The sequence below is a fragment of the Falco punctatus genome (assembly GCF_963210335.1).
Source record: "Falco punctatus genome assembly, chromosome: 19".
Classification (NCBI taxonomy): domain Eukaryota; kingdom Metazoa; phylum Chordata; class Aves; order Falconiformes; family Falconidae; genus Falco; species Falco punctatus.
Genome location: NC_137599.1, coordinates 289,124 through 303,445, shown reverse-complemented (window position 1 = coordinate 303,445; position 14,322 = coordinate 289,124). Strand labels below are relative to the sequence as shown.

The 14,322-nt window shown below is 43.2% G+C and overlaps 1 protein-coding gene across 9 annotated transcripts in view; it reads left to right on the top strand.

Moving 5' to 3' along the window:
* The window catches only part of MYO1D (myosin ID), a 163,621-nt gene that overhangs the window by 74,318 nt on the left and 74,981 nt on the right, over positions 1–14,322 (top strand). For 8 of the 9 annotated variants that reach the window (XR_013924599.1, XM_080370027.1, XM_080370028.1 and 5 more), the window contains exons 17-18: positions 12,529–12,752; positions 13,871–14,015. Coding sequence is in view for 8 of the 9 variants with exons in the window: in XM_080370027.1 (XP_080226153.1) it covers positions 12,529–12,752; positions 13,871–14,015 (369 nt within the window). In the remaining variant the exon portion in view is untranslated. The other variant, XM_080370034.1, reaches the window with a different exon arrangement.

The window sequence follows — 14,322 nt, the reverse complement described above, 5'->3', positions numbered from 1 at the left end:
CTTTTTGTTAGTTTTCTCTGAGAAATCTCTAGTGAGATTCTAATTTACCTAAGAAAAGATGTGTGGGGAAAAGACAAGGTCCTTTTGAAGTACTCAAGGTATTGAAGACTTTGAAGCAAACTGGGTGGCCAGAGCTCCTTTTCTGTAGCTTAAGCCTGCTGTGGTTCACCTGTGTCTCAGTTTATAGTTATGGAATGTTCTTCCACCAGGATCTAAAATGCTTGCAAAGTGATGGAGTGAAGCTCTTTAGAGTCTTGAACTTGAAACTAAAGGCAAGAAACAGGGATGAATCAGTAAATGCTTACTGAACAGCTCATCAGCAAAAGAGAGTAGGTCTTGGGTTGATGTGTGTAGGTATGTAATCACATACTGTGTGCAGTGTTAAATCTATCTGGAAAATGCTTGGATTTTTCTTCCATTTTCTGTATTTCTCTTGTTTTACTGTTAGATCTCATTCTCAGCTCTGTGTTGGATCACGCCTGTGTTCAGACACCAGCCAGTTCTGCTGCCAGTAGATGGGGCAGTTGGAGACTGGCAGTGCTGAAAAAGGAACAATCAACACAGTAACAAATAAAATCAGAGTAAGGATCTGAAGAGGCCTTCGCTATGCTCTGAAAACATCAAGGCAATTTTGCCTGTATCTTCATTTCTGTTATCAACTTGCTTTCAAATATCCATTAAAAACTCGTATGAAAATTCAATTCTTGCTCCTTTTTTCCTTATTTTAGTTTTGCCTATAAGCATCAAAGGCTGTGTAAGGCAAACTGTGATTACATCTAAAAGGAAAGAGAGAGATTAACTTGATTTGTTAAAAATAATGGAGCCTTCTGTTGCCTTGGAGTTCCTCAAATTTGAATTTAGGAAAAGGAAAAGACAACTGGAAATAAAATGTGTTGTTGTGACAATAGGCACTTGTGTGATAAAAACTGAGGGAAAATGTAAGGCGTAGCCTTAAAAGCAGCTGATCCCAGGCAGGGGTCCAATAACATTTTACTTTGTGCAGGAATGATTTTAAATGAAAGAAGAATCTGCATTTAGTGGTTCTGTTTCCTGGTAGTTTTAAATGTATGTCCTAATTTCTAATGATATATATTATGTAGTTTAGTGCTCTCATACAAATCACAAGACTTTCAAAAAGAGATTTGGTAATTATCTTAAAAGCTTCATCGCGTGAGTAACCCTTAACCCTTAAAATAATGCTGGTTCCTTTGTTTAATGACAATAAGAATTTGCTGCTTATGAGTTTGGTTAAATTGAATTAAAAATGACTTCCAGTTTAAGTAGATAATCTTACTTTCTTTTGTTTCACATCTCTTGAATGTCGTCTTTAGATTTGTCTTCAACACTTCTTTTTTTTTCTGTTATAAAATGTTAGTGAAATTCCAGGCTGTAATTTTACTTTAGACAAAAAAACAAGTCAGTAAGCAAATGTGGTGTGATTTAACCGTGGCAACTTGCTGGCTCCAGGAGAATTTAGCAAGCAAGAGCTGTGTCCGGTATTAGAAAACTCATATGGCAGTGGAGACATCACTGTCAGAGTCAAACCGAATGGTCATTTTAGAAGCACTGGCTGAGAACATCAGTGCTTTTTATGTGGTGCATTTGAGTTTATTTACTATACCTGTAGTCACACCATCTATAGGATTGTCTTCATGAATGCAAATGGAGCAGCTCTAATGTTAATAATAAAAATAAAAAATAAAATTAAAAAAGATGCCATAAAACTGCATCGCTTTTTCTGCCCTTGGAAGCATTCCCACATGTTCATTAGCTTTGCAGAATAGTGCTTTGTTCAAGAAAAAAGCCCGGCTAGCCAGCACGTGCGGTATGCAAAGATGATGTATCTTGTCAATATAATTTAGTGCACTATTTCAGTGTAATTTTATCAGACCAGTACAGCTGCATATGGTAATCGCTTCACTAAATCTTTACTGCCTAATGCAGAGGAAGCAAGAATTGTCCTTGCCTCGCAGCCCAGCACCACCTCAGACAAAATCCTTGTGCACAGAAGCGCTCAGCCCAGGAGGTCAGTGCTGTGGAAGGAGGCAGTGCTGGCCCTGGTGTATACCGTGGGTCCTGACGCGTCCTCGTGGCACGGCCGAGCAGTGTGTGCCATGGGTGCTGGGCTTTGCAGAGGCTGCTCTCAGGAGAGCTGTCGCTCACAGCCCCGCAGCTGCAATCACCATGGCAACATTTCCCCAGCCCTGCAGGGAAGAGCAAAAGAGAGAATCATGGCTGACTTGTCATATTCACCTTCCCTTTCTTCTCTGTCCCCATGAGTCCTTGAAGCACAGTGCGGTGGGAAGCATTAACCGCAAAGGGAAGCTTTCACTCTGACAAAGAAGGCATTTTCGTGTCAGATTATGGATGGGCAGTAGTCATCTGATGAGGGCTTCAGTTCAGTGACCCAAATAAAAGGTGATGCAATGTGTTTGCCATCCTGACTCAAGGCATTTGCCATCTTGAGGGAATGTGTTTGTGAAGTTTTGAATATAAGTGGAAGTAGATACATAATTACATGTGGATTTGTACTGTGAACCAAGGCTTTGATCTTGAGAGGCTTTGGCAGGGAAAAGCTGTGAAGGGAGATGCTGCAACTCCTTCCAAAGGAGCCGCATGTGGGTGCTGTGAAGGACCAAGTAAAATGAAGAATTGGATGTGTCCCCTGTGCTGACAGTGCCACTCACCAGTACAGCAAAGTTGATCTCTTAGTGGACTGATCTGACTGCTTCTCCCATGCTGCTTGTCTCTCTTGTGCTGGTAACATCACTTGTCTGCTTCCAGTGAATGCATTGAGGCATCTCAAACCCAAAAAAAACCCCACAAATGCACCCCTAAAAAGTACCAAAGCAACAAAAAAATCTACCTTCTACCATTTAAAAAAAAAAAAAGAGAGAGAGAAGAGGCTGTTTTCTGCCAGTTGAGCTCCACGACCAGCTCACCTTCCCTCAGATGAACATTCATGCTGGTAAAAAGGAGAGTTGGGGACATGCCTGTGGGGGAAAGCAAAAAGAGGAGAATTGGATCCTACCCTTCCAGCAGCAGTGCAGTGGGGCCCCTAGGTACTTGCTTATTATCTTTTTCCTCCTGGAGGAAATGCTGTGGGCACATGCTCAAATCTAAATAAATGTAAATACCCATTTATTCTGGAGCAGAGGAGAGAGGATACTGTGTATGTGCACCACTGTTTAAGGATATGGTCTAGCAATGCATGGATAGCAGGGCAACTGCCTGTTCCAGGACTCTGGTGTCCCAGCATTGAGACCTTGGGCTTCATGGCTGTTGGTCACCTTAAAACTTGGTTTGTTAACTCACATGCATGTGGGGAAAAACAATAACACACACATACACCCCAACTCTCCCCCTAGCCTGTTGTCAGCATCACAGAGAGTATGTTTGGCTTTAGTGAATGTGCAAATTACTTCAGTAAGCCCAGACAGAAGCAAAGTGCCTGGCAACAGCAGCGGAGCAGGTAATTGCCTGATTCTGTAAATGCTTCATTGTGGTCCTCTGCTTTTTGCAGCGCTGCATATGAATTCTTGTAAATGATGACTGCAGAGCCTGCAATTAGGTGTTAATGGTACCCACTGCTCACTTCATCCTCCTTGCTCAGGTTTTGCTTTACTGGATTTCAGTTTGCAGAACATGTTGGAAAGACTTCAGAAAGAATCGAAATTGATTTCCCTAATGAATCAGAGGAACTGAGGAGTGCTGCGTCCTCATGTCCCTCTGGGAATCCCAGTCTCGAGTGTGGCTTTTTTCCCCCCTCTTGAATGGACTCCTTTCAGCAAACATCTCTGCAGTCCCTTGTTTGTTAAGCAAACTTTTTGTGGTTCTGATCCTCTAAACTGAGTATTTCAGGTTCTAACTCTGCCTTTCACAGTTTTGGTTGGGTTTTCTTTATGCTCATTCACATGTATCACAAACAAATTGGGAAGACCAGATTCTGCAACCATTGCTACTGATACTTGCTTGTTTTCATGGAAGAAAATTATTTTCTGTTGTGCCTGAGCTTTTCTTTTTTTAAAAGATACTGATCTGCTGCACCTCAAGATGTCTTTAAGCCTTGTTTGAAGTGTGAAAATACTGCTAGTGTAGTGTAAATAAAAGTGCAGGCAAGCACAAATAGCATTCAACAACCTTAACTTGGAAAAGGTCTTAATTTGACATGATAGTAAAATATACCAGGATCACATGAACTGTGCCTATAATGAGACGCACAGATAATTTCTGTGTGTAGTTTCTTTCCCAAAAGGATGCTGCAATATAAATCACAGCCCCTTTGAGGGGGTTTGCCACTCTTTCATGTGGCTGGCTAGTGAGCTACTCACACTGGTTATGGGGCTTCTGGGCAATAAGCATGTAGTGATTGATCTGTGATTGCTGAAATATTTATGGGTTATTACTTTTTTTCCCCACCATGATTAAAACTGTCCTCCCTAGCAGAAATGGAAATGCATGTTTAAGTGGTGTTTGTGGTCTTTAGACAAAGGTAAGTAACATTTTCCAATTCTTTGCATGGCTCCATTTTCCCTCTGTCTGCTTTGTTCTAGAGAGGCTTGTTAACAGAACAGTGCTGTCACAACTCCAGAAAACATAGATGAAGCTTAATTCTTAGCTGCTTCACTAAATACATCAGGGTTTTAAACTGTAGCAGATGTGCTACATCAGACTGAAGGTCCATCGGGACCACGGTCAAGTCTCCAAGAGTGATTGCAAGACAGTGCCTCGGGAGGACAGCAGCAGGGCAAGTGCGAATCATACCTCTCCTTAAGACTTTCCTGATCCCTTCAGACATGTGGGCTTGCGATAATGTAAGCTGGGCACAGGTTTTCTTATGCAGTAACAGGTGCTGGATTTCTCTTCTGTGAACTTGTCCTCAGATATGTGCCACCAGCTTTTAGGTTTTGTAGCCACCTTTGGCAAGCTCAGCTAACCACTGCATGGAGAGACCTTGCTATGTCTGGGTTCTTGCATTTGCTAGCTTCACCCGATACCCACTCATTCCCATACTGACAAGGCAGGGCTTCACTCAGGACTCTGTGGATGTCTGCTACATCCCCTCTCAGTCCTGCCTTCTCACAGAGAAGTGTCCTAGCTTATTTAACTTCTTGATGTTTGGAGGTTGTTCTGTGCTTCTGGTTGTCCTTGCAGTCTTTACCAGCAATAAATACTGAAGATCATTAATAAGTGACTTGTATTTTGAATATCTTCAGCATAAAAACACTTTACCCTGAATTTTCATAGGACAAGAGAAGGTTCCTGTCTTCTTCTAATGGCAGCAGCCTTGTTCTGATGATTCTCTGCTTCCCTAATACAGGACCTTTACCAGTTCTCTTTGTTCATGTCAAGCTATCTCTCTTCTCCCAACATCTTCCTTCCCTGCTTATTGCCAGAGGCAGGAAATTCTGTGGAGTGCAACCAGGATGGGGTAATGGTGTTCCCTTTGTCAGGACGCTGGGGTGCTGCCAGTAGAGACTGCGAAGGGCACCAAATGGACCTAGCAGCTCCTTATGAGTAGGATGGTAAAGAGCTTTCTTGAGGCTTTTGGGCTGAACTGCAGCAGCATTATCTCAGGCTTGGCCTCGAAGGAAGGTGGGCACAGCAGCAGGATGGTTGCTGCAGCCATTGCTGAGCAGCAGGACGAGCTGCAGGAGGAACCCAAACCAGTTCTGCAAGGACCCTGCATCTGGCACGTCATGTGTACGTGCATGAGCCTCATATGTGCGACTTGCTTATAACTGCTGTTTCTCTGATAATTTTTATGTTTATTATTGGACACGCTCTTGTTAGTGCAATCTAATTAATCTCCAAGTGGGACCCTTCTCTCTTTCCTGGCTTGTGCAGTATTTCTATTAAGCAGAGTGATAGAATGAACATTGTTCAGCTGACTCATGAAAAGAGAAAATAGCATTTAGTAAATTAAGCAACTCTTCCTACTCACTGTTTATATGCTTTCTAATGTGATCTCTTAGAACGGGGAGGCTTTGATTTAAAACCATTTGCCTCAAACCTTCTACGGGTTCTGAATTTACTTGAATTGGGAAAACTCAGATCACAAATAGTGGTGTGTGCAAGTACCTGGTGGGGTGCTGCACGTGAATATTAGCCACTCCATCATAACTGTGCTGTGCAAGGAGATGACCCCCTTCAAAAGCAATCAGGAATAGTATAATTAAAGCTTGCTTCAGGTTTGAGCATTTATTCAAACTGCAATGCCTCGGAGGACTCTGTGGCAGAACTGCGTGCAGCTTCGGCGCTGCACTATTGACTTAAATATTTAATAACCTTTCCCGTTTGAGATCCTTTAAAGCTGTGCAGGAAGGTTCATGCCTGTGTGAATTTCTAGCTAGGTTTTGTTTTATTCTTTTCAGTTTGGATGCCTGGAGGGCAGCTTGTGCTAGGGTAGCATGAAATATTGATCACGGAACAGTTCAGGCCAGAGCGAAGGAGGCCTGGTGGGAGGTGTGCTGTGTTACCCCAAGCAGAAGTAGTTTTCCAAGATTTAGTTAGTTGCAGAACTGTTCAAAAATACAATGCTAGTGTTTAATTTAGGTGAGCTCCATTTGTTTGCTGAATTCTGGGCATTTGTTTGCTGAATTCTGGGCATTTGTTTGCTTGTTCGTCTGTTTAGATTGTGTGCTGTGTGGGTTTTCTTCTCCATTCGCAGAGACTGCAGCATCTAGGTCAAATCTAGATTATCCCTTTTTCCACGGAAGAACTACAAGCGAGGTGATCTCAGCATTCTGGGTGCATCCTGTCTGGTCTGCTGGTTTTCCATGTGCTCTGCAGGGCCCATTTGGTTTTTTTCCTTTCTTTGGGGTGGTGGTTTTTTTTGTGGTTTTTTTTTTTTCCTTTTTTTTAATAGGTAAGTCTGAGCTTGGAAGCAGACTGCAGTTCACAAACCAGCCTATGTGTAGGTTGGTATATAGGATTTATAGTCTGTTAAGGTGATGGACTTGGGCTGTGTGTTAGGTTTCTTTAATCTTAGAAACCTTGCTAGAAGAATCTAGCTAGAATCACTGAGCTGATTCTAAAGGCATGTCCAGATCTCCTTTTCCATTCATTTGAATTTTAATTTATTAAATTTTAATCAAACCCATGTGAATTAAACATACCTTAGAAAATATTTTAGTACTTCCCGTAAGATAAGGTATGACTCTTGGTTTAGATGACTGTTCTATTTCTTTTTGTGCAAATCCCAGCTGCAGAAGGTGCCAAAGCTGCTGCTGCTGCATTGAGAGGAGGGGGAGCGCTGATGGGGTCACAGAGCACCCAGAGCTGTGCAGGAGGATGGGACCTCCCTGGCTGTGGAGCTTTTCATGGCACCATTGGTCACTTCCACCTCGCTGGCTGTAACTGAAGGAGTAAAAGGGACTATAGTAAAGCAAACAGCAAGGAACTCTTCTTCACTGGAAGCAGCCATAGAAATAAATACTCTAATGCTGAGGAGTTTTGAGTAGATTTCTTGTGTTGTTCAGGCTTTGTTTTCCAACCTTTTACTTTCTGTCCATTCTCCTAGCCCTTTAGTTATAATTTTACCTACTCTCTTAATTTTTCTTCACCTGACCTTTAGGAGGAGAAAGGCAGAGGTATTGAAGGAGATGAGGCGAGACCATGGGCAGGGACTGGATGGCAGGAATGTTGTTTCTTTCTTTTGTTGTTTTGTGGCGGGTTGGTTTTTGTTGGGGTTTTTTTATTTATTTATTTTATTTAAAAGCTCTAAAACTCCTTTTCTTTCCATTTTTAACAACCATAGTTATAAGTCTCTGCTCTTAAGTCCTGAATTTACCTGTGGTCCCCTTCCCTGCATACACATGTTGTGGAGCCAATGCATGCTGCTGGTTATTCCCTTTCCTATGCCCTGCCCTGCCTTGTCTCCTTGGGCAGCTCTTCTGGTAGAGGACAATGTATTCTACAGCGTGTCCTGCACGATGTCTCTTGCTCTTGCTTGGTCACTAGGTGCTGCGCTAACTGAGGACAAAATCTGTTGCACTGGAGTCTGCTCTTCAGTGTGTCACTTTGAAAGTAGTCATCAAAGAGGCTTTTCTGTGAGCCTGGCTTCCTCTGTGTTTGTCCTGTGCTGCGGATGCCCCGCACTGATGACAACTGGTTTTCTTCTTGTGGCCACTTCATTGTCGGTACTCCAGTCATCGTCTTCATATCTTTCACTCCTTCCCTTGTGTCCTGCACACATCTCCATCTTCTCATCCTGCTGGAATACTACCAGGTCCTTCTGGTATCCTTTGGCTATACCTGTTTGGCTTGGCACGCAGTCTCGTGTGGCTGCCTGGCTAGAAGCTTTGTGTGTGCTGGTTGAGATTTGGAGATCAAAGAAGGCAGATGGCTCTTGAGCTCATTCTGAAGTGTTTCCAGCAATGTCACTCTAATTTGAGGCTTACTCTACCCTGCTGTTGATATTTCCTGAAAGATATATGGACTTGCCTCTTCGAGTCTTCTGTTCCACTGTCAGATTTGGTTGGAGCTGGCTAGAGATTCAGAAGACACCAGGGCAGTCTCAGCAGGTCAGATGGGGAGAGGGTTATGCTTAGTCCTATTTCTATGGGAAGCCAGGTTAACCAGGAGTTAAAAACCACAGAAAGGTGGCAAAGAAATATCATTTTATTCTTGCTTGTGGGAGGAATGATACGGGGCACTGATTCTGAGGCTTGTTTGCCCTGACCTTGCAAGATTTGCTAAACGCAAGTGCTGAAACTACCAACTTGCTGGTGTGTAGCTTTGGTTTAAGTTCGACTTAAAAGCTGCTCGTTGTCAAGTTGCAGAAAGGTGATGTGTGTGAGCTACCGAATCCTTTCTGAACTATAATGAAAATGGCTTGGACGTTACCTTGGGTACAGAGGGCCAAGAGAAAGAAGCAGAATCCTGGATGCGCAGATCTTCTTTCTGTGGGTTTTTTGGCATGCAGGTCTCCTGTATGTGGCCGTGGCTCTACCATTTTCCTCCAGCATGTAGCAGAAAAGTAGCTTTTGCAACATGGGAACCTGTTAAATGCCATGATAAACTTGGCTCTGGAAATTTGATTTTCTTTTTAATTTCATTTTGCAGTGCTTAATGTTCTTGAGTTATGAGCTGGAGGTGGGGGCAAGAATTGAAAAGGTGCTTTGGGAGAGGTAGTGCTCTCCCAATATTCAAGCCTGAGAAGGGTGTGTGTTGGGAGGAAGCGCTCCAGTGTCCTTGTCTGTCTTGTGTATGGTTCTCACCCATTGCTCACAGCTACACAATGCAGAGTACGCAAAGTGGCTGCTGAACAGGGAGGTTGTTGCTTTGACAGCTTCCTCTTGTTTGTAGGTTTGAACAGTCCGTGTTTCTGGAAGAGCCTGCTGGACCATCAGCCAGCCTGGGCAGTTCAGCGTTACTGATGGACTGCTTTAAGCAGAAATGAGCCCTGTGGTTGAAAAGAAAAGAAGCCAGAGAAACAATTAATTTTAAAAATATTTGTACCCCATTCCCTGGGAAAAAAATTTGTTCTTATCTTTGGCTTTCTCCTTACTTCTGAGAGGCCCTGGCACTGTGGCTATTAGGAAGGCCCTTACTAGGTGTGAGGTTATCCAGTTATGACAACTTGATTTGAGGGCATGCTTTTCATTAATAGTTTACTACTTGCGTGTAGCCAAGGGGCATGCCTCGGCTGGATAATTGGATTTGGAAGGCTAGTGTTTGTAGCAATTGTGACACTTCTTGCTGTGAAGCCAATTTCTGCAGCGATGCAGCTGATACAACATAGGGGCAATCTGTTACAGCGCCTTTGTTCCATGAATGTCTGACTGGTGTAAAAAATAACCACAGCAAGAGACTTTCCTCAAGAGCATACCTACTTCCAGCACAAAGAAGCAAAATCAAGACCTTGTTCTGTGTCTAAAAACAATTAAAAATGTTTTTTGGGAAAAACTGACAGAAGTGAAGCTCTACAAAGTCTTTAGCAGCCTACACAAATTCAGCGTGCATGTTCTTTTCTTGAGATCCTTTGTAACATTCAGAAAGCTGTTTAGCTGCAACCTGGAACCCTTTGTTCCTCATTTCTGTTCTTACTAAATTAAAAAATGAGAATTTGACAGTAGGTTTTTACTTGGTTTATCTTGTTTACTGTTCATACGTTCCTGGCAGGTACATTTTGTGATGCCAGTCTGTGCTTAAATGTCTCAAGCAATCTAAGTTGTCTTCACTTTTCTTTAAAAAACGGCACAAATTCCTTTAGTACTCCTTAGATGGTCAATTATTTTATCCTAGTTGCTGATTTTTGTCAGTCATACAGTTTCTGAATATGCCCTCAGACAGGGAGGTGCTGGGTTTAAATTGGCCTTACACACTTTGGGTCAAATCCAGGCCCTGTGCAACTTGGTTTTAGCTTGTGGCTTCAGGAAGCCCTGAGCTGCTCAGGAGCTCTGATGCCCTTTATATGGCAACGATCTTGTATCTCTTTGTGATATGCAGGTTATATAGGACTAAAACTACAGCTGTAACTGAGTGTGCTGAAAGTGACTACGAAGAACAGCATATGTGATGCACAGGATGCTGCTTTCCCTCAATCTGTCTAACAATTTCAAAGAATAAATAAGGAAAGTGTTATATATTATTTTATATGCATGCAGTGCTGAGATTTTCAGTACCAATCCCTTGTTCACCCTTTAACTCACGCTTTGTCTTCCTGACAGTTTTGTTTGTCTGGTTAGCACAGCAGTGCTGACTGTCTGCCACAGTTACAGGGACTGCTTTTTGTGCTTCCTGCTATTACCCTTCCCTTTGCCGTCCCGTGTCCTGCCTTACTTCCCCGGCTCTTCCTTTTGACTACTGAAATAGCGTCTGTTCCTACACCCTCCTTCAGAGAGTGACTTCTGGCAGGTGCTGGGGTCTGATAAGGAGCACATTGCCTTTGATCGCTTTGCATGTGTTGAGTTGTTCCCCTAGCTGCTTGCTTTACTTCATTTTCCCATGCTTTGCTGTCCAGAATAATTTCCCTCCTCCTCTTCCTACCAACACTATACAACGCACAGTATAGGAGTGGATGGGGCTCCATCTGCTTCTCAGCCGTATGGGACTCAGCAGCTGTGATTTGGCCTTCACCATGCTAAATAAGCCACAGAATGGAATAGAGTTTAGAGTGATTTCACAGTGTTCCAAGGACTAGTTCCTATCTTGGAATAAAATGTTTGAGGTTGTAGGCTTACGGTCATTTGGACATGATAAGATACTAGTTGAGGGATGGATTGGCTCAGCCTTACTTGGGATGTTTGGGCAGCGCTGTCTAGGGTCTTGACTCTGTTCTGGTGGGCTAGAACATAAATGTGCTTTATGGAGCGTCAAATGCACTGCTTAAGTGGGTGCTCAAGCAACTCCCTAGGCTCTGCCAGAGATACATGGATCGTGTCAGTCATGAACGGGAGATACTCCATGCAAGGACAATGAGGCCAAAGCAGAATGAGGTGGAGTTACTCTGACAGAGGTTGAAAGAACCACTGCTCTTGAGGGATTTGAGACCCAAAATCCCTAATTCTTCTTTGAATATTGAGTGTACAGAGAAGAGCAGCCCCTCACATCTGCTTTACTGCTACATATAGGTTTTTTTCCAGCCACATATCAGGGTTATCAGTAAAGCTGTCAAGAGAACCTTTGACATCAGCTTCATAAAGTGAATATCGTGTTGGAAATTGCCTTAGGTAATTAATTAATTCTTCTGTAAATAGAAGGCTTGATATGCATCAATGGTGCTATGGGATGTTTCTCAAGAGGGAGATAAACTCTCCAGCAGGGCCCGTAGTGGGCAATGAAGCACTCTTCATATGCAGGAGGCTCATTATCCTTCCAGTTGAATTCTACAAGGAAACAAAAATACAATCTTCATCTTGGTGGATTATATTAGAGGGAAAGTACATCTGTTGACAATCCCTCAGGGACGTGTGTGTCAACTTGAGAGTGCCTAGGTGTGAATTTGCATTTCTCTGGTTATGAGATAGAAACAGCACAGCCTGCCCAGACTGGCTGAGCAATGCCATGCATCAGCGTGCACGGGGTCTTCAAGTTAGGAGTTGGGTAGCAATTTGCAGTCATGTCAGCGTCGCACGCAGCCTTTCCTACACCGGGTCCCAGAGTGCCTCTTTGCATAGGGTGTCAGAAGTCCAGAGCGTGGCGTGTTTCCTGCCTGTGGTGCTCTCCAGGCACTAATAAGACTCACAGTGATGCTGGTGAAGCTGGCCTCCCATCTGGCAAGCTGGGAGGATGTCATTTGTTTTGCATATTTGCTTGTTTTTCAGCGCACGGCCAGAATAGATATTCCCCAAACTGTTTTCAAAGCAATCTTTTTCTAATCAGAGTTAAAATTGTTTCTTGATACACTGGTAAACACCGTGTTTTTTCAGTGATGTTTTAATTGGATCTGATTGGCACAGAGAAGGCAATTCCTTTGAAATAAAACTAATATATGTATGGATTTCAGCAGGATAGGAGGAGTACAGAAAGAAAAAAAATAATCCTGCTTTTTACTGCTAAAACTCTTTCTCCTCTGACTCCTAGGTTTGGAGGGGCACTTTGGCTCGCCTTCGCTATAAGAGGACAAAGGCAGCCCTCACGATACTCAAGTATTACCGCCGCTACAAAGTGAAGGCTTACATCCGCGAGGTTGCTCGACGCTTTCACAATGTGAGGCTAATGAAGGATTACGGCAAGCACGTGCGATGGCCCACTCCACCGAAAGTGCTGCGCCGATTTGAAGAGGCACTCCAGACCATTTACCATAGGTACAAAGAAAACAGCTTGCCTTTTCAGTCTAACCCAGTGGAGTGGACAGCTACTGCTTGTTCCATAAAAGTTGAAAAAGAGACTGAAGAGCATTAACTGGGTGTCGTAGATGAAGGTGTCGGTGGCTTCTGGTAGCCTAGACCAGGCAAACAATTATTCTAAGTCAGGATGGACATTTTGTTTCCATCCTTGGCCCCTTTCTCACCTTTCTGGTTGGCTTTAAAAGAAAAGAGCAGTTGCTGTTAGGTGGGGGGAAAGAGAAAAGGAATCTTCTCCACTTCCTCAAGACTTCTTATAGTAAGCCAGTATTTTTCTGCAGTTGAATAAGTGATGTTCCATGATTCACCCATATTCTATGTGCAGAAGAGGTATTTTATACCTTTATTACAACCTCCTAACATCTAAAAGCTAGTGACTTTTTTTTTCTGCTAAGTTGTAGGCAAAGTAGTTACAATTCCAATCTGAAAAATGACAACTTCTGAAAGTTGCTGAATGAGAGAGATGTTGGCTGGATGGGTCCTCTAGAGAATTTCAGTCCAGCTGTCTGCTGGCAGGGGAATTACCACCAATTTCAAGATCAATCCTTGGGTTTTTTCCCCAGCTGTCTCTTGAAATCCATCCACAGCCTATCAGGGTAGAGAGTTCTGCTTTCAGAGTAAGCTTGATTGTCATAACTACAGAACTTTAGCTTCTAAAAGACTTTTAATAGCATTAATCCTGGGGATCTGGTGTTGCTGCTGAAGGCTGGAGTGTGATATGGAGTAATGGATGGGCTACCCTGCCCTGTTTGGTGTTCCAGTTGGTTAGGGTTCAACTGTAGGGCCAAATTCAACTAACAAAGGAGAATGATGATGGGCTTGCAAAAACTTTATTGCAAACAGATGTGCCAGTAGTTGACTTCTGGGTATGGGACGGGGTGTATGCCAGGGAAGTCTGTTAGGAGTCAGAGGTGGTATGTGACCTAAAAATGATAACTGATGTTTCCAGCTGTAGGAATGCAATGGAAGGACTTCTGTTCCCCTTGACATTTGTAGTCTAGAGGTGACCTTGTTGTGCTGATCTGGCAGAAGTAGTCTTCATAGCAGACTGTGGAACTGATTCAGGTGTTTTGCGGCAGGTGGCGAGCAGGTGAACTCATCCGGAGCGTCCCGCCAGAAGTCCTACCTCAACTGAGGGCCAAGGTTGCAGCCATGGAAGTGCTGAAGGGTCACAGAGCTGATATTGGTCTCCAAAGAGCGTGGGAGGGGAATTACATCGCACTGGTGAGTACAAGTGAAGTGCTCAATGCAGTGGCTGGGGCTTAGGGTGCTAAAAGGGTGGAAATTTGAAAAAGTGACTATTGGAGAAATACTTTAAAATTTCCTCTTGTAAATGAGTTAATATAGTTCCAGAATCTTTGACTTCTGCTACACTAGATGTGATTCTTCTGAGGGCTAAGCCTAACCTGAGCATCACATATAGCCAAACAGCACTAAAACGTACTAACAGTAATTCCATCAGCTGGCTTTTCAAATGGCCAAAGCTAGGAAAGAAGTCAATGTAAAACTAAAATTCTAGATATAATGGGAT